Source organism: Cervus canadensis, chromosome 18 (assembly GCF_019320065.1).
Source record: "Cervus canadensis isolate Bull #8, Minnesota chromosome 18, ASM1932006v1, whole genome shotgun sequence".
Lineage (NCBI taxonomy): Eukaryota > Metazoa > Chordata > Mammalia > Artiodactyla > Cervidae > Cervus > Cervus canadensis.
In genome coordinates this window covers 27,773,029-27,794,400 of record NC_057403.1, presented here as the reverse complement: position 1 = coordinate 27,794,400, position 21,372 = coordinate 27,773,029, and the positions used below count along the sequence as shown (strand labels likewise).

The following is a 21,372-nucleotide window of genomic DNA, read 5'->3' as shown; positions in this document are numbered from 1 at the left end:
AGTCCCCCCATGATCAACTTTTAAACTGACAATATGCTGTCATTAAACAGAGTTGGAAAGAAATGGGTATAGTCAGCTCTTGAAAGCTAGAATGAGCTAGCTCCAATGACTACTGCCTGCATCCCACTGTTGGAAGAGTTTCACAATAGAACTGCTGGGTCTCTGGTTCTATCATTCTCCCAAGTTAACTACAATCTTCCGTCGAGACAAACTAACAACACTCAGAAGGCTAGAACAGGACATGTTCAATCTAGTCTCACACCAAATCCTGAGCCATCTTTTTTTCTAAGGCTGATCCTATCCAAACTGTCTGCACTAACAGTGATTTTTTTTTTTTTTTTTAACAGATCCCATTATCTCTCCTTGTAGTCTAGCTTCCATAAGATCCCTTTATCTGTCTGTAGTATCTGTATTTTCTGGACGCCAAGGGCTTTCCTGGTGGTTCAGATGGTAAAGAATCCTCCTGCAGTGCAGAAGACTTGGTTTAATCCCTGGTTTGGGAAGATCCCCTGGAGAAGGAAATGGCAACCCACTCCAGTATTCTTGCCTGGAGAATCCCCATGGACAGAGGAGCTTGGCAGGCTACAGTTCATGGGGTCACAAAGAGTCGGACATGACTGAGTGACTAAGAACGGCACAACTACGGTCACAATTCAGGAGTTTTCTGTCTTGGGACACACTCAGATGTCAATCAAACGTAGACTAAGTAACTTGGGTTAGGAGGGAAGGGGATGGCATGCAATCAAACACCACATCTAAGAATCACTGGGATCCACATTTCTTTCCCTCCCCTCAGCTGCAGCAGTCTACCTTTATAAAATAAGTTTTCCTGGGGAGAGCAGAATCTTTCACCTAAAGCACACATGGACCCTTCCCAGCTCAGCACCAGTGTGCCAATCCTAAAGAAACACTGCACCAGACCCAAGGTGCATGTTCTGCTTAAGCCACTGTGAGGCTGTCCTCTGGGAGTTATGCCCAAAGGGATTTTTCTATCCCCTCTTTTCTGAGGTCCAACTCTTCCTACCAGATTGAGTCCACCAACTTCCCTTGGTCCTAGACACCCTTTAGGCCTCTCTAGGGGTACAGAAGTTTCAAAGCATTGATAACTAAAGCCATGGACAGCTGGTTTCCCAATCTGAGAATTAGGGTTGGGACCTTATCCTGCATTCAGGAATAGCAATTTATGCATTAACTTTACAGGGCAAAAACCTCAGTCTGCAGCTCCATGGGGAGGAGCTATTTGGGGATGCTACAGCTTTTGGAATCACACTGAGCATGAAGCTGGTGTTGATGACTTGCAGTACTGCTAGAAGCTGCCGCTAGGACCAACTGGAAAGCTTGGCAACACGAAGGATGTGGGTTCTCAGATCCTCCTCCCACTACCTATTGCTACAGTAAGAAGTTAGGTTTTTGTGTACACCAGCCCTTAGTGTCTTACAACTTTCAAAGACTTCTATCAGACTGGCAAATTTGGCAAGGTTTTCTAAATGAAGCATAGTGCAAAGTAGGGATGCAATACATTTACTATCTGAAGCTCCAATACTTTGGCCACCTAATGCGAAGAGCAGACTCACTGGAAAAGACCCTGATGCTGGGAAAGATTGAAGGCAGAAGGGGGCAACAGAGGATGAGATGGTTGGATGGCATTACCGACTCAATGGACAGGAGTTTAAGCAAGCTCCAGGAGTTGGTAAGGTACAGGGAAGACTGGCATGATGCAGTCCATGGGGTCGCAAAGAGTTGGTCACAACTGAGTGACTGAAAAACAGTATGTTTGTAAAATGAGTGAGTGATGGTGTGCACAATCTTCTGAGACTGATCTTCTGAGAAAGAACTCTGGGAGATTTCTAAAGTAAATCCTGAGGAACTTCTTGGAGCATTATATATTCTAGTATTGATATAATCTTTCCTCAATCTTTCCCTTTGTAGTAAGTTATCATTTGTTGCAAGATTTAAGGTTTTTAAAACTGTTATAGGGAATTCCCTGGCAGTCCAATGGTGAGGACTCCGTGCTTTAACTGCTGAGGGTCTTGGTTCAGTCTATGGTTGGGGAACTAAGATGACGCAAGCTGCATGGTGTTGCCAAAACAAAAACGCTTTTATGAGATACATTTAGCAAAACTTCCAAAAAATGTTACCAGGAAATAACTGTCTTCAGAAATATAAGCAAGCACACAGTAGCCTCAGAAACCTGTAGTTCAACCCAGTTGTTTATTTAGTGAAGCAGTTCAAACATTTCTCAAATTTTTGGCTAGAATTTAAATTACATGCAGGGAAAACAAAAAAAAGTTCCTTCTGTATGCAGAATGCAAATAATGTATTCCCAGTATGAAAGGGTCTATAAAAATATTTCGCTAAATATATCTTGCAAGACACTCAAATGGATTCTGGTCCTTAGCTACACTACTTTACGAAGGAAAATGGGAGTTCTTCACCACATCTGCAAGGCACAATGACTAGAAACACTGCCAACGTTTCTTCTTCCCTGATTTCTCTGCGTTTTTAAATTTTTGCTTTTTATTACAAGAGGTGTAAGTTTGCCTATGTTGCTGGGTCATAGGAAACAATGGGAACAATGATGGGGGAAAACAATGTAAACAGTGACAGACTTTATGGGACTCCAAAATCACTGCAAATGGTGACTGCAGCCATGAAATTAAAAGACACTTGCTCCTTGGAAGAAAAGCTATGACCAACATAGATGGCATATTAAAAAGCAGAGACATTACTTTGCCGACAAAGGCCCGTCTAGTCAAAGTTACTGTTTTTCCAGTAGTCGTGTATGGATGTGAAAGTTGGACTATAAAGAAAGTTGAGCACCAAAGAATTGATGCTTTTGAACTCTGTTGTTAGAGAAGGCTCTTGAGAGTTCCTTGGCCTGCAAGATCAAACCTAAAGAAAGATCCTAAAGAAAACCAACCCTGAATATTCACTGGAAGGACTGATGCTGAAGCTGAAAAACTCCAATACTTTGGCCACCTGATGCGGAAGAACTGGCTCATTGGAAAAGACCTTGATGCTGGGAAAGACTGAAGGCAGAAGGGGACAACAAAGGATGAGTTGGTTGGATGGCTAACTGAACTGGGTCATAGAGCAAGTCCACTTCAGACATATGTGCCAACAATGGGCGAGTTTCAGGAACATCGATCAGGAACCAAGTGTGTTCTGGCAGCTTCCAAGTGGACCACTAATCTACTAGAAGCAACTAGTTCTCTTGACTTCCCTAGATGATCAAAGCAAAGAGACTTCTTCCTAAGTCACAGCCTAGCAATAAGGATGAGTATAGCTGAGTTCATCAATGCCAACCCAGGAACTGCTGTAACACTTTCTCATTCCAACTGGCATTTTTAATAATCTTTATTACTTTTCTGATTCCAATCACAGGATATATACTCAGTACAAAACTTGAAAAAGTCACAGAGGCACTAAAGGAAAATACAAAATATATCTCCACTTTTATTAAAGTTCTCAGAGAAGTTAGATGGCACAATAAACAATATATATAGGCTCCACTGAAATCCAATGTTAATTTTGTTTTTCTTCCTGTATTTTTTATTTTGCTGAGCCATTTAGAAGTTGTAGGTGGTGTGAGCTTCATCTCTAATCTCTCTCAAGGACAATGGCCTACATAACTATAAGAATAATACCACAGCTAAGAAATCCATTATCACCCAATTTGTTCCATTTTCAAATTTCCAATTGTCACAAGAATCATTTTACACTTGAGTTCTAGAATGTCACACATTCTATATTCACCCAATTATTTCCCCTTAATGTGTAACTCACTTCTCTACTCCTCTGCTTCCTGTTGGTTGGAAGTCTAGATGTTAAATTCAAATTACCTTTTTGGGGTGGGGAGGGGCCTAGGTGTTGGATCCTTCAAATCATCATCTCCTATCAGGAAGCACATACCAGGCTGTCCCATTAGTGATGCCTGGTTTGATCACTTGATTACAATGATGATAGATCAGTCTATTGTCAAGACAAAGAGCTTTACACTTTTCAAGTTTATATAGCAACATTTGAGCACTCCACAAAGATTCTGCTCCTTAGTAGCCTTTTAGGTTTTGCATCCACTGATGATCTTTGCCTGATCAGTTATTCTGTTAATGGTTCAGGCTCTCATTAAAACACGGAATCCTTTCATGGTACCTGCCAAGTATGCAGCATGATCTTTGGGAGAGGGGACTGTCTAGGTAAACTTGAGTCACCAGACTGCTCCCAATGAGGCTGGAATATGGTTTGTCAGACTGTTTCAGGCTGGAGCTGCTGGGGAAACATGCTTGTTGAGCCTTGCTTCCAGCTCCATAAACTGAGAAGACTCACCTGGGAAAACCATGAATACAAAGGCCAGATCTAAAGTACCTCCACACTCCAGGGACATAGTGGCAGTTTGGATCTTAGTCTAGTTAAACAAGACCACTGTGGTCAGGCCTGCTTTGCTGATAAACCCAGATTTTTATAAAAACAGAAACTGCTGGAAAAGTAATAATAGAGTTGCTGCAAAACTGAAAACCGCTGCCAAGAGAGAAACACATTCTACAAATCACACTGACATTGAATGCCACTATACACTCACATAAGAAAAAAAAAAAAAAACATAAAATGCTGGAAATACACTGTTGATAACTGTGTCGAAAAAGGCAGGGTGGATGAGGTTTTAAGGAATGGGGAGACTTCCAAAATTCAGATTCTCTCGAGAACTCTTCAGATTTCAAAATTTCAAAACCGGAGATAACCATCAGTGACCAACCAGTTAACCAAAATTTGCTTCTGAGAGGGTATTTCAGGATATTCCACTTTTATCTGTAACACAGTTCTGTAATTTCAAAAAAAATTCTTTTCTGGAGGAAAATGAAACCTTCGTAAGCTGGATGGCAGAGTAAGAATTACACAACGGGGAACAACATAATGAATTACCAAGTTGAAATTTCATTGACTGTGGCCAAAAACACCAAGGCAGAGGTACAGAACAGGGAAAACAGCTTCATGGGTTTCTGTTATTTGAAAACTCCAGGCACATCTGCAGGAGAGCAGCCTAGGGGCCAAGGTGTTCGGAGGTCCAGGAGATGTGGGTGCTGATCCATCGGCCTGGCCTGGCCACATGTGCTGGTCAGAGTTGGGCCCGGAAGGGTACATGCAAGAAGGGCCTTGGATGACCTGGGGACACCCAGAGTGGAGGAGACCTGCCATGTGGAATCTCAAATCCACGACTCCAAGTTACTGGGGCTGAGCAAAGATCACTTGAATGTTCTCAACAGAAGGCCAACCGTTTACAATCATTTAAAAAGCAACATGCCTTTAAAAGCTAGCTGTCTTTTTAAAAGTACTCATCTGTGGTAAACAGTACTCATCTATGGTAATCCATTTCTGAGTTAATTTTCTAAAAGGAAAGAATATAGTATGCCTGCAGCAAATACAATGTATAAACCCAGTAAGGCAGCAGAAACATGAACCGTGCAGGCATGTATAACAAGTATGCAGATGTCATTTATTTGGTCCGCAAGTACAGTATAGTTGTATTTGAGTTTTACAAAACATCAAATATAAATAACCTGAAACTGTAACAATACACAAAAATTGGCTTCTTACACAGACATACCAGGCAGTACAAGCTGAAAACTTGAGTAAATTAACAACTGTTTTACATTAATATACATAGTGCCAGTTAACATTTAAAAACAAGTTTCAATGCATAGCACTTGATACTTCTTTGAATCTGTTTCAGTAAGTTAAGAGTATGAAAATGGTTAGATCTAGGCTAAAAATAATTCTTCTTCTAACCAAAAATAAAGGCATAATATTTATAACCAGGTATCAACTTTACTAAACCACAATATTTTAAAACTGTTAAATGATACCTAAGGGTATTTACATTAAAAAGGCAACATGCATTGTGTTGTTTCATCTCATGGACTGGTTATGCACATACTTTGTTCAAAGGGTTTTAAAACTATATTCCTACTTTCAGTACAGCACACTGCAATGTTTCTAATAGTTCTAGCAAAATGAACGCTTTCAAAGGGAGCAGAATCATCGTCAAGTCACTGGTGTCAATTTTTTCCCTTTGGAACAAAGGACGTAACAAATAACCTGGTTCTGCCCAGAAGGCCTTAATGGAGTAAGAGGTTCCGTTCAGAGGCAGTTCTGTTCAATCTAATGCTATAACCTCATCAAGCTCCTCTGCCTGCTCTACGCGTGACCTTTTCGCACTGACACTCTCTTTCTCATCTAGCTTCCTCTTGCGACTTCTTTCGTCTTCACTGATATCAGCATTATTTGAGGGACCTTCTTCATCCGAATCAACTATGAGCACATCATCTTGCTCTTGTGCTTATTTCAGAAAAAAAGGGAAAAAAATGGTTAAAAGTGGGGGGCGACTAGAAGCTCACTAAAATTTTATGTACATGAAAAACTAACTCTTCTAACACACATCAAACTTCAGAATGACTACCCTTAGGGAACCCTTGCTTTATACATTACTTATTTCTGTACTGTTTCACTGTTTTTTGTTACAAGCACCTATTTCTTTCCTAATCAAAACAAAAAATTTTAACAAGCATTATATAGTTCATAGGAATTGTTAGAGTTCCTTGTTTCTATTTCTCCAACAAGAACAGGGGAGGGTGCATATCCTAATATTTGTAGCAGTGATAATAATAATAATAAACAACAACAATAACAACATATACATAGCACTTACAATGTGCCAGGAACTGTTCTGAGCACTTTGCATATACAACTCATTTAATCATCACAACCACCCTATAAAGAAGATAACATTATTATCCATTTTCCAGAAGAGGAAACGGAGGTACAGAGACTTGCCCAAGGTCACATAGTAGCAGAGGATGGGATCGATTCAAACCCACGAAGTGGGGCTCTACAGTGCATGCTCTTAACTTACACTATGGTTGGAATTGTGTCACCCACCCCCGACATTCCACTAAGTCAAAGGCACAGTACCTACCTTACTGCTAGTCTCCAAAACCCACCCACATGGTGGAACCATAAATGCACACTGCAAATTATGACTTTTGGAAACTACCAGTCCTTTCCTCAAAATAGGATGATGAACCTTTCTATTTTGTGGGGGGGCGCGCGCACGTGGAGGGGCAAAGGGTCTTGAACCCATGGCCCACACACTCTATCTAGACCAGCAGTCTGAACCTCAACCTTTTTGGCACCAGGAACCAACTTCATGAAAGACAATTTTTCCACGGATTGAGGGTGGGAGGGATGGTCTGGGGATGACTCAAGTGCATTACATTTATTGTGCACTTTATTTTGAATCTAATGCCACCGCTGATCTAACAGGATACTGAGTTGATGGCCCAGAGGTACTGTTTGATGGCCCAGAGGTTGGGCAACCCTCCTCTAGACGATCTCTAAGTTCATCTTCACAACGCTCGGAGAATATCAGAACCAAAGAACCACCATATTCCAAAGAATACCAAAGACACAGGGTCAAAGTAACAAAAATAGAGAAGGAAAGAATTAGTTAACTTTTAGTTTCCCGACGCTAAAGAGTGAAGAGGTGTGTGTATGTTTCAGGGGGTGGGGTGGTGGCATAGGTAGTGAACATTCACACTGGAGTACAATAAAGCACCAACACCGAAAACCCAGGAAACAGAGCTTCTGATGCACTCTACCAAAGTCACACTGGTTCTGAGAAAACTGAAATGCTATACTTACCAAGCATCTGTTCACTCAAAATAGTCAGATGCACTGATTCACTGTCCCAAAAACATGCATACAAAATCCAAAAGTACTACTACTCAGAATGAACCATCTTTATGCACTAGTAAAAGGACATTTCCGGTTGTAAAAATAAAAAGTATCCATTTTCTATAAAAATTTTACCCAGTCTTAAATATCTTCATGGGTTATACATTTGAAGTTCCATTAAAACAATGCCGAACCAACACACACCTCTAGCAGTCCTGTGGGCAGTTCTACTTTACGGTCAATGTTCACAAGACAGACAGTTTGTTGTAAACAGCCCTGCTTGGTGGGTGACTGCCGGCTGGGGCTGTGACTCACCTGTGGATGTAGAAGGCTGAGCTCCGTCGTCGCTGCCATTGGTTATGCTTTTGGCAGCATCTTCAGCTTGCTTGGGCCCCACTTTTTCTGGGGCATCACCAACAACTTCAAATTCAACATCCTTTCCTAGGTCTTCACTGTAAGAGAATCATGTACTATAACACCGAACCACTGCTGTGACTACTTACAAAAGCAAAGGCGTACCAGAGAGAAATTGTCCTCAAACCTCAAAAGGTGTATACTACATACACACCTTTTTTTTGGCTTCTGATTTTCAAAGAGTTAAAAAAAAAATAAATAAAAAGACTACACAATAGATTTTTATGTATTTGAAGCTATAATTCAAATGGTCAATAACACTGTCCTTTCAATTCAGGGAAAAGATTAACTTTTATAGCTAAAGCAGAAAACTTGAGTCAAAAATTGTGAGGCCTGATGTAATTCTTAGGCATTCTTTCTTCAGCTATGTGAAAAAATTCTATACACACTCTTCTGATCTTGACCAGAGTAATTTAGTGTTTAGGGGCAGAGTTACACGGCTTCTCGGTTTTCCCTCCATCTTCACAGGCAGCACCCTGCTTTTGTAATGAGTTCCCTAAAACATGTACAAAACTTTAATGCATGACAGTCAAACAAAAGACTTACATGTTATAAGGGGGGGTTCTGTTCCCAGAGAGCTAAAAGATATGATAAAAAAAGACCCTAATTATGCCTCCTCTTTTAGATACCAACTGATATATTTCCATTACATTGTACATGTCCTTCCACAACTATCAATAACCCACACTCAGTTTTTCCTGTCCTTTCCTGCTGTTTACAAACTAAGTATATATAATGTAATATCTTGAACAATATACAAGTTCTGTATATCTGGGTACAGATGGCAATACTGGCAAACTTCGTGCTGCAGATGGCAGCCAGTGCATTTGCTAGACATAACCTGAAGCAGCGAGCCAGGGTGCAGCTTAGAGGTATCAATGAGCATGAACCAATCTTGGTCAACAGATGAGCACACCAAAATGGAGAACCATCTGGATTTAAACCGTGCTGCGTATGTACAGATATGCTGTAATGCAAGTACTTTAGATACTTTTTAAAGTAAAGTGGACAGGATACAAAATTAAAAAATGTGACTCAGGGATCTATATATGGTAATTTTTAATGCTCTCTTGTTATTGTTCCAGATCACAATGAAATATTTGTTTTATGGGAGAAATATTTCTTCCTTCTAAATGAATCTCTAATAATTAAAATTTTTTATTCCAGTTCAACTATGAAAAGGAATGTGCCCCTGATTATAACTATTCACACACCTGCATTTCTACCCTCTCTAGGTCTTTCTGATCAGCTACCACTGATGAGTTACCCTCAAATATTTCTTCCTGGATTCTCAGATTCTTCTGTAGGTCGAACCTCAGGGAACTTAATGGCCAACTTGAGCACAGATATGGCGCAGTTTCCAACGAACAGTAGGATTTAAGGGTAAGAAAACATTTTCTCTCCACTTTATGTATTCAAATAATTTCTTACACTTAAAATATTAATAGTTCCTACCTATGAAGGATGTTGATCAATAAAGTGTAGTCCTGAAGGAAGTCATCTGCTTGAAGTCGGCTCCCATTTCTAATTCCAAATTCTGACAATTTCTTGTGATTATTAGCTAAAAATTGTTTAAAGAAATTTAGATGCTTCAGTTATATCCCCATGAAGCAGTCAACCTTAGTTTTTACAAGATAAACCCCCTGCTATAAGCTGAATTGTATCTCCCCAAAATTCACATGCTGAAATGTCTCAGAATGTGACTGTACTTGGAGACAGTTTTTTTTTTTTTTTTAAAGAGGCATTAAGTTAAAATGAGGCTGTTGGGGAGGACCCTAATCCAATCTAATTGGTATCCTTAGAAGCAGCCAAGGAGAGGGGCCTCAGGAGAAACCAAACCCGTCAACCACCCCTCCAACACTCTTGCTGGACACTTTCGTCTTAAGACTTCTAGCCTCTGGAACTAGGATAAAATGTGTTATTTAAGTCACTTGCCTGTGTGTTTGGATGTGATGGCCCTAGTAATCTAGTTCACTAAAATATCAGGCACTTAGGAACTCAGCCCTGAAAACTCAGCTACCAAAACTACTTCAAGGAAACCAAACTGAGAAGTTCTGAAAAACTTCTCCCTTTGAAACCAAATTCATCTGGAACCCTACAGCAGTCAGTGACAACTTTTAGAGTTGTTCAAAATATACTCTATTTCTAAAAAGGTTATCCACAATATCAACCATCAACTTTTAGCCAATTTTACAATTCAGTTATTAAATTGTAAACTTTATTTCAATAAATTTTTCAACATAAATTTTCTGTATTTCTCAATGGACAACCAGAGAGGTCCCCAAAAACTAATCACTCCAACTCAGTTCTCTCTTCCACGTCATTTCTGCTAAATCTGAATAGGCCCAGGATGTAGCACACGATGCCAAACATCCACTAGTGCTCAGTAAGCCTTTGCTACATGGATTAGAAATATTCCAGTGAAGAACAATCTTTCCAGTCAAACTTTTGGTGTTACCATCTCCTCCTACCTATTCTAGGGCCTTCCTGCCTTTAACCATCCTTTCTCTCCTGCATGTTCAAATGCTCAAGTTTCATTTACAAAACCACCTCCTCATTTAGCTCCCAATTTACACTCTCTCCTCACAATAGTCAGTCTGCTTTACTGAGAATTTGCTCTTGCCTACGGACTGTATAGAATCTGTATAGCCACAGTGCCTGGCACATACAAAGTAAAATGTATTTTAAATTCTTAAATTCTGCTTATAATTTTTAAATTTATGTTGTTTTCTACATAATCCAACGGCTTCCCTGGCAGCTCAGCTGGTAAAGAATCTACCTGCAATGCAGGAGATCCCAGTGTGATTCCTGGGTTGGGAAGATCCCCTGGAGGAGGGCATGGCAAGCCACTCTAGTATTCTTGCCTAAAGAATCCATGGACAGAGGAGCGTGGTGGGCTACAGTCCATGGGGTCACAAAGAGTCGGACATGACTGAGCGACTAAGCACAGCACAACTGTCTTTTTTGTTTCCTTCTTATTTTATACCTTTTCAGTCTACCTGGAATGTCTCTGAAGAACAGTTAATTTTCCATTTCCAAGCTCTTTCACACTCACTCAAATCCCACAGCCCAACATGTTCAAAAGGAAAATAGTCTCTGAGCAATTCTATCCGGGTGAATTAGCATCACTTCTGAAGCAAGAATCTTGGTAACAGTTTCTGTCCAAACCTAACAATGCTACTCTTCCTCACCTGTGCTCTAAATTCAGACTCTGCAAATGGCAAGTCTGTCACTTGCTTTTGTGTTAGTAAAAATCCCTCACTTCCATTAATTTTTTTCTAACTGGCTCCTCACCTCCACTGTCACACCCTTGCCTTACTCTCCTGCAGATTACACATTACGCCCCTGCTTAGACCCTGGAGGGAGCAGGAAATTGGTGGGGGGGGGGAGGGGGGGAAGACACACATACACACACACAACACACAAAATCCTCCAGCTGCACCACTGCTGCCAACCCCACAGCACGCCACCTTCCAGGAAACAAAACAGCTGGTCATTCTGAAAGCCCTTTGTATTGCTTTGTAAGTTCATGCATTTGCAGATGCTGTTCATTCTGCCCAAATGCAGACTCTCCCCTCAGCTCTTCTTCAAGAACTGGCCCAGGAGTCCTCTCTCCTGTGACATGCCCCCCTTGCCCCGTTAACCTTCCCTCTACAAAGCTTAATTCAAACTCTGTACACCTTCCCTCTACAGTATTTCTCAGATGACACTAAATCTACTTGTTGCTAATCTCTCATCTCCTTCTAGGCTGTGAAGTACTTTAAGCCAGGGACTATTATCTTATTTATCCTTGAATTACAAATATCTATGACTATGCCTGTAATACAGCACTCCAAAGGCTGTTTGAATAAATGCTCTCTCACCCTCAACAGCACATGTATTCTGTGGAAAAGGGTCACATTTAAGCCACTCAGATTCTAGACCAGTTTCCATTTTTAAGGTCCTAGCCTTTAAAAGAGCTGGCTAGAACTAATGGGAGTATTTTTTTTTTTTTTGGTGAAGACATATTTAACTAGACTTTCAATAAAAAACAGACTACTACCCAGCCAAAGCACGACCTCCAATTACTTATGACCCAATATACCCAAATTTCTGGGCAAGCAACTATAGCCAAAAAGAATCCTGACACTCTCCAATAGGACAGATGAGGTGTGAGAACTTTTAAGTCCCTTCAGATTGACCAGTGTGATCCTCAATACTGTATACAGTGAACGGAAAAACTAATGTGCACCCCTTCACTCAGGCAGTGTCCATTCAGATGAGGGTGAGTGAACAAAACAATGTATAATACCTTCTGTCTCTCCCTCTTCTGAAGATATTAGGATTGTTCCTTTTCCATCTTCAATTTGGACATCTGGTGCTACCATAGCAAATTTTTCTTTCACAATCTATAAGGAAAAAAAATTCAAAATATTAACATATGGCATTAAAGACCATAAATAGCCTAGACTTCTTATAAAGGCTCATAACTCTCTCCTTCCACTGGAATTCACCCAGTTACCTCATGCCCACGTTCTATCCCATGTCTGACCACTAATAAAGATCAGGTAACACTTCTTCCAGATGGGGACTAAGAACTCTTGGCTGGCTCTTGGTATTTTGTCCTTCCCAGCCGATTAGGTACTAAGCTAGACACTTGACATATTTTACCTTAGTCTCTATTACAGCTCCATACTGAAAGATGTTTTATAGATGAAAAACTTCTCATCAATCTGATTCTCAGATAAATAGTCTTCCCCTTCCCAAACTACATCTCTTCCCAAGTTCCATATCCCCTTTGCAAATTCCAAGATGGATCAGGAGCAGTAATGGTAATACTATTAAATCTTACCCGATCCTAAACAAACAAACAAGCCTAAAAAAACAAACAACAGATAACTCTCTAAAGGTCCAATTACACTCCCAATACGTGGAATAACCTTTAGCTCAAGAATGAGTAGATACCAATTATAATCATTTCTTTCCTAAGAAAGAACACGGGGCAACCACCCTCTGCTGGCCAACATACCAAGTCCAGCTCCTTCTCCATCCAAAACGTAAGTTCAAATCAACCTGTCCAATGTAACCAGTTCTGGGAGAAAGGTCATTCATTCTCAAGCAGCCTTTAGGGCCACAAAGTCTACTCCTTCATGTCGAGAGGCATATAAACATGAAACACCACAATGTACACAATCAGAGGAACTATGTGAAGTGATTTCCAAAGTGAGAAGTGACACCCATTTAGGTCACTTGCTCTTTCCTAATTAAAAAAAATACTAGGAGGAACTGAAGGACCAGGCTATACCTTAACCGTCCATCTCTCACACCAAAGCTCTACAGGTGAATCCAAGTGTGCTAACAATGCATCTCCTCGGGGACTAGCTTAATACACCCTCACTAGAAACCTAAGGAACACAGGATTTGCTTGTAAAGATACTATGCTACCTATCTATGTACCACCTGTGGTCCACATTCTAGCCAAATATACCTATTCCTCTCTGGGATGTGAAGCACATTCTGGAACCACAGAGAGAAAAGTTAATAGGACACAGATGGCAAATGTACACACCTCAGTAGTCAGGGTAATTATCTGGCTTTTAGTTTATCACAGTAAAAAGGCAAAAGGGGACTTGTTTTTTTCTTATAAACAGTAACCTTGTGGAAGAGAACCAGGCTCTGCACTTACCTTATCTTGTAAGGTGAGAACAGTCACTTTATGAACATTCAGCCGCACAGTCACCTCTGGCTTGCTGGCACATACGTAACAGTTAGGGTTGGGAGCATCCAGTGCACAAGGCACAAGAAGCTTCTTTCTTGGGTTTGGTTGTTTATTCAAAAAAATCTTTAGCAAAAAAAAAAAAAAAAAACAAGCAGAAATCTGAATTATAATTTTATATACCATAGAATACTCATTTAAATACTCCCTTCCAGATGGCAAAGGATAAGGAAAATCAAGACCTTAAGAGGCTGATTTTTATCCCAACCTTTTCAAATTAGCCAACATGTAATAAAGCTGAGTTTACTGAAATCTCATTGTACTGAAGACTCGACTATTCTGCAAACTAACTTAGCATGAATAAGGGCCTAACGATACTTGTCTCTGGTATCATCATTGAATCAGTTTGGAGTGCTTTCCTAGTGGTTATTCTTATCAACTTTAAGTCAATTTCTAACAAGACCAGGGCACTAATTTCTCTAATTAATGTCTTTACAGATACAAGGACCAAATGAGCTCCATTTCTTTTCTAATTCTCTGATGACTGTGAAATCAACATTCACATAATTAAAGGAAAAATAATGTATGTCTGGCACTATTACCATTTTCCTAATACCCAAACCAAAAAAAAAAAAAATTACACGAACCAAGGGAAATAAAAAACAAACTGCACTGAAGTTATAATTGTCAAGAGAAAAACCAGATGCTAATAAATTCTTACTGTGGAACTACCATGTAGTATGGTATCTGTTAAGATGAATTATCTCTAATGAAGAACCCTATCGATTCCCCCCAACTTAAAGAAGTAAATCCCTTGACAGACATTAAGTGCTAGACAGAGGCCTCCTGTAACCTCTCCCCACAATGAATACTAAGCGTATACACTTGTACTGCCAGGGCTGGAGTAGGGGACAATGGTTGATCTGGAGCTTCACTGGGAGGGTAACTCCGCTAAGAGAAATCGACAGTGATAACAACTGCTAACACTACTAATACTAAGGCTAACACTTCTATTAACCTATCCTAAGACTCATTTATAAATGGGAACAAATGAAGCCCAGACATAAGGGTATCATTAGTCCAAGAGAGGAACAGAGATGAGCAAGTAAAGAAATGAGAAGAATGTTACAGGACAAAGTAAAACACTTGTTCAGGCTGCTATAAAAAGATAAGACATAAAAAAATATAGTTCTTAGAAATTAAAAACATGATAGCCAAACTAATTTAAACAGAAAGCTGAACCAAGATGGCAGACTGGCATTATGATTCTACACTCCCTCACCATGAAATCTCATGGAAACAATAAAAAGTATTTTAAGAGTGCATTAATAATGACACTGAAAAGGAAGAGTACCGTCATAGACTAGGTATTTTGCTTTTGTTTTTAAAAGACATTCCTAAAAGTAAACTGGTCCTTTTATTTCAACATTACTGTAAAAAGGAGAACCTAAAACAATAGCAAAATATCGGCTCCAATATTCTTAGGAAGTTTTTTAAATCCCCAGTGGTATGAAAGCAAAGTATCTTCAGACATGCAAAATCAATTCAGAAAGAAAGCAGGAATCCAAAGGGAATATTCAAGTGGTTTTAATCTTAAGAGATAAACCCAGTCCAACCACTACTAATGCAGGAAACTCATGATAGGAGATGTTCACATAAAGCAAGGGGAGGATAAAAAAAGAGGAGAAAAATTTCTTCCCTGCAGAAATAGCAAGAAAAATTATCTCAACCTTGGTGCTTCGTGAGGGAAGAATATCTTCCTTTATAATTCATTACAGTAAGATAGGGCTCATGCAGATTTGCTGTCTGAATATATACTGAGAATGTATAAGTGGTCTCAGGTTGGTAGAACCCCAGGCACCCAGATATAAACAAACACAAATCCTCTTTGAAGAAATACACCTTCAGTGGGTCCTTAAAGAATTATCAAAGATACATGTTAACAAATATAATTCTGTCTAAAAAAAAAAAATATATATATATATATATTTTGTTTGCTCACATAAGCAAACAAAACACAATGAGAGAGATCTAACAGAAATGACACAAGCTCATCCATAAAGATTTCAGGCATTAACACAACCAAATATAACATAAAGTTACAATAACATAAAGTTTAAAATAAAAAGGGAGACTGAAAAAAAAAAAGGGGGGACTGACAAAAATGACTGAAGAACAAGGGACTATAAAATAACAAACAATTTTAAAACCAGAGTACTCTTAGAATTGGAAAACAATGAAGAAAATTGAAGAAAAATGAAAAAATGAAGAAAAGTTAATACAAAGGACCCACACAATGAGTTCTTCCAAGAATCCAGTAAAACTAGAAATGTTAGAAGCAAACTAGCTTCTGCTTCCATTTTAGACAAAAGTAAGAGAAGCAAATGTGTTTTCCTTTTTGTTAACTTCCAGGAAGCTCACTTAAACATGCAACTCACAAGGTAACTCAAACAATTACTTTTCCATTGCTTTAAACCAAATGTTATTGTTTTAACTTTAAAATTGCAAATAGAAACACTCACTGTTCTACACTGGTCTATTTTTCCTGATAAAATCTTCAGTCCTTCCAATACTATCAACCCAGCAATCACTGCATTAGTAGTAGCGATAGCAGGAATAATGTTCCCTGCCATTGCTGAAAGGAAAAAAAAAAGAAGTTTAGCTGTTAAAAAAAAAAAGAAGAAACTTAGAATTTAGATGATACGACTGAAGTACAAACAACTTACATTTGATATCGAATCTGCTCTTCATATTCATACTGAAAATATGCATCCTGAGATTTGCAGCAGAGGTGACAAAATCCATTGCCGATGGGTCATCCTGTCAATAATTTAAACAATTTAACAAGTCTCCCCACAAATTTACTAATTTGGCTAGTGCTGCTTTCAGAACAGCACTTTCAAAAGTTTCTAACACATCAACTAGAACAAGAGATGGCCTCCAGGGAAAGGCTGGTCTGGATGAGAAGTGAGCAAGAGCTCGCTTGGGATCATCAGCTCCAGGGATACAGGAATGTGGCCTGCCAAGAGCCAACAGGTTTTAGGAATTCACGTCTGCATACACAAATGCACCGGAGATGAAGACTACACAGATCAGAATACCAATTCTATTTACTGATGGTGGCAAACCTTCCCTGGGTCCACAGTCAATAATAAGCTTGTCTGACAAGTACGGAACTCAGGGATGAAGATACAGACTGCTTTAAGAAAGCTACTTCATTAAAGCCTCAGAAATACCTAGACTACCTCTTTTTGCTTTCTTTCTTCATATTCCCTTCACATACACTGCACTCCTATATTGGCTGATTCTTTTCAGATGTGGCAGGACAAAGAAAGTTTTCCCAACTTCCATTCTTCCTAAGCATATATCCTACTCTAATTAGATTTCAGCAAAGTTTCATGCTTTGAACTGAGAAAAATTGTCCTAGCCCATAATGCAGAAACACCAAAGTATGAAAGAAAAAGCACTGATAGGATGTGGGTTCTTTACATACTTATCTGGCTGGCTGAGGAACCACAGACAAATAAATCCCCCTGACTCAAAATTCCTTAATGTGTTAAACAGGGAAAATTATATAAATATCTTGTAAGGCTGTGGTGAGGATAAGTATGATTATTTAAGAGTACCCAAAACAGGGTCCATCAGGTACTTCCCCAGGCAACTGGCTTATCACATCCATTAGTTACAGATTTTACTCACAGAGTAACAATCTGCAGTCCCAAGTTTGGTTACTGAGTCCCTGTATACAGATGAAAACCTCCTAAACCAGTTACAAAAATAACAATGAAAAAAAGTTTTAATACTGATCCCTTACAGCACACAAAACCTAAAGACTAATGTTTGTAGTCTAAATTTACCAGCTTCATTTCAGATGTCTGATTCAACCCCCATTTCAAAATTTGCACATACAAAGCTATCTTGTGCTCAGCTGTGTCCAACTCTTTGCAACACCATGGACCACAGCCTGCCGACTCCTCTGTCCAAGGGATTCTCCAGGCAAGATTACTGGAATGGTTGTCATTTCCTTCTCTAAAAGTTATCTTAGTTCTCTAAAACTGATCAAACTTTTCTCCTTACTTTGAAATTAATGGCAAATCATTACCAACATCTGAACATGCAAACTTTAGCAGATAAATCAATTATAGTCATAGAAAGTATTGAGTATAATTAAAAATAAGTAAAATTAACTCACTAAATCTCAAAATGTAACATTTAACTGCAAGATGCTATTAAATATTGTTTTAACTTTAAGAATAATTACATATCCTTATTGTATTGATAAGTCTCTCAGAACTCAAAGCATTATTAACTATTTTAATATAAAGGCAATTTTATTACTTTCAAGGCCAAATAAGGCCCACGAGCTATTGTGGCCAAAAGGATATTATGACTTCTATTAATAAATCTCTATTACGTAAGAAGCTCTCTTCAGGCTATTTTCTTAAGTCAGAGAAATATTTTACTCCAGTAAAGTCACATTATTTCTCTAGTCAACAGTTACAAACCATGAACATATTATTAGAATCTAAAATGAGGTTTTATGGTATTACTTAAATTCACATATAGAAAATTCATAGTTCAATGTAGTAATTAGAGGTGAAAAGGCAAAACAAAATCAATGTCCTCAAAATCTGGTAGAATAAAATCAATATCCCAACATTACTAGATTCTGATATAGCTCAAGAACTAAAACACACATTTGATATACAAGTAACTGCCACACATTTTCAACACAAACCTTGTCCCATATGAGCTCAGCTCCATCCCCCTTTTCTGCTAAATGAACTCTCAAAGTCTCAATGCTCTTTGAAAAAAGACACGCATAGCTCTTGACATCTAGAACCTGCTGGTCTTTCAGACCTAACTGGGGTTCATTTTGTTGATCTGATGCACTGGTTTCTTCTCCTGGAAAAAAAGTATTAGAAAATTTACTAACATCTTTCCTCTACTCAGTTTAACATTCAATGCCTGACAATAAAAAAGTTATATAATATGAAACAAATTCCATTAAAATAATTATCATTGATACAATTATGCATACATATGCAAGAAATTGGTCAATATTATGCAAAATTAAGCAAGAAAATGGTCAATATTGACGTGGGAAAGGTGTGAGAGTGTCTCAGAATTTCACAGATTACTGGAAGATTCAATATAATGTAAACAAGCTAATAAGCATTATGCCCAGAACACAGTATCAATAAGTGGAAGCTATCAGAGCAATACTTGAATTGAGCTGTAAAAGGAAGTATTTATTACTATAGATAACTACAGGAAACTGCTTCAAACTGACACCCTAAATCTCCTGGGACCTTTTAAATTTCAATATGCTAAACATTGCTGCGTAAAACAAGTTGAGACACAATGTGTTGAAAGAGAGAGGGGTAGGGAAGCAGTCACCACTACATTAGTTTTTCCTTCCTTAAAGCTACAAATATGTCCCAAAGTTTAAGGAACACTTTACATCAGGGAGAATATGAAACAATTAAATGTTAACTGATAAGGGACTAGGTTAAAAAATACTGACTGAAAACAGCAGAGTATATAAATAGTATGATTCCATTTACGTTAAGTGACCACGCAACTGCCTGTGTCTATGTGCAGTTATCACCAAGACATTCTTAAAACGCAGTAGTAATTATTTCTTCAGGTGATGAGATCTCTAATGATTTTCCTTCTTCATACGTTTCTGAACTGTTTGAATTTCTTACCATGAGTGTACACCACTGTATACCAAGAAATAACAAAGCAATTTAAAGACTTCAGGTAAGAGAAGTTCCAACTTAGGAATCTCAAACAGAAAAATGTACCCTTCACCTTGACTTTGCACTTCAGCCCAATCCAATGGAACTGGAGGTTTCCTTTTCCGCCATAGTTTGTCCATAGTCAATAGATACCTGATATCATCTTTAAAAAGCTAAGACAGAAAGGAAGAAAGATAAATTCCATGAACCCTACTGTCCTTATTCTGATAAAATATATAACAAAATTACCCTGCTGACTTAACACTATAAAATCTGATTTAAAGATCTGAGGACATGTTATATACCAGTAGATTAACAATTCTCAAGGCGGGGCAGGGGGGGAGGTGCGCACCTAAAATCTTTGTGTAAAAACAAATTTTACATGCAACACTTGCACTTGAAACAGTTAACATCAGATATGCTGAGAAAAACAGAGTAAGGGAGCTCTGAACCGTGCTGATTGACCCCTTCCTCCCAAGCCACTTCCACTTCCCCATATTGGCTCCTCAGATCAGCTGGAACCACAATCATACCCTCCAAGTGACTAAGTAAATACACACTAACTCCACAAGAAGTGAGCCTAGAGGTACCAGTTAGCAACATCTTCAAGTTTGTGGGTACTTACCAATAAAGTATACACATTTTAAAAGTGCTCAAACGGAAATGAAGAACCACCTGCAACACCTCTGAAATGTGCCCCCCGACCCTGCCGCAAAGACTTCAAACACAAAAAACAATTCCTATTTCAAAACTAAAACCAAACACTACCACATATAGATTGAGACTATCACACGAATCACACTTTCTATGTGGTAGAATTTCAGATGATTTTAATAGTTTTACATTTTCCTTAGCTGTGTTTACTATTGTAGATTTACTCCACACATTTTTGTATATACCGGATATGAATTTAGATATGGCTAAAAGTTAGAACTATTTCTATCAAAATATACTCAACTGAGGATCTATCAAACATCCTTAATCTTTGGAAAACCAGCTAAATATACAAATAATCAGAGTACAATTTAGTGTGAAAATCACACAGCTCTGTTAAGTTATTCTGTTCTACTTGTGGAACAGGGACCATTGGTAACATCTGAAATGGACACAAAGGGAAGGAAATGAGGGGTCCTGTATGATTTGGGTAACAAATTTGGCTAGAGACATTTTATAGAGGACCCTTAGCGCTTGGCTGTAAAGCCTGCCAGGCAATGGGGAATTAGCACGGATCTCCAAACACCCGCTCCACAGCTTTCTCCGTTCAATTATTAAATACTAGGAGCCCCTCAGAGTTGTGTAATGAACTATTTTCACACTCTGTCTCTTTCTATAAACCTAACTCAACCAAATCTCTAAATTGGTTACTTACCCACAGAACCACGTGTCGTCTCTCTCATGTTCCATAGAGGAATCTCAAAGTCTGTCACCTTCCACATTCCCCCAATCCCTATGCACATATGTGTTTCCCACCCTACCTACCTCAGAGATTGGCACCACTAGTCACCTGCTGCCCAGCAGGAAACCAGGTAGTATTCTTGGTTCCTCATGTTATACAAAGTTGAGTTTGTAAAAAGTGGACAACCCACACCCCCAAGGGAATGCAGATGGGTTGTACTTCCGATTACTCCAGAAGGCACTGTCCCATACTGGTTACAAGGGCAACACCAGGGGAACACTATTATTTCCTACAAGAGTGCACTGCATATTTCCTATACCTTATACTGACCCTACAGACTACCCTTCAATGGATTCCTGCTGTCTTGGTGAAATATCCTTATCATGACCCAGAAA

General features: G+C 38.9%; 1 protein-coding gene across 2 annotated transcripts in view; it reads right to left on the bottom strand.

Annotated features, from left to right (window-relative positions):
• Positions 1 to 3,342: 3,342 nt before the first annotated feature.
• Positions 3,343 to 21,372, bottom strand: part of UBA2 (ubiquitin like modifier activating enzyme 2) — a 30,954-nt gene continuing 12,924 nt past the window's right edge. The window contains exons 9-17 of one of the 2 annotated variants that reach the window (XM_043434878.1): positions 19,655 to 19,754; positions 18,576 to 18,742; positions 16,564 to 16,657; positions 16,360 to 16,472; positions 13,808 to 13,963; positions 12,434 to 12,530; positions 9,598 to 9,703; positions 8,044 to 8,180; positions 3,343 to 6,333 (exon numbers count right to left, since the gene is read on the bottom strand). In XM_043434878.1, coding sequence (XP_043290813.1) covers positions 6,152 to 6,333; positions 8,044 to 8,180; positions 9,598 to 9,703; positions 12,434 to 12,530; positions 13,808 to 13,963; positions 16,360 to 16,472; positions 16,564 to 16,657; positions 18,576 to 18,742; positions 19,655 to 19,754 — 1,152 coding nt within the window. In that variant the 3' untranslated portion in view covers positions 3,343 to 6,151. The other variant, XM_043434879.1, reaches the window with a different exon arrangement.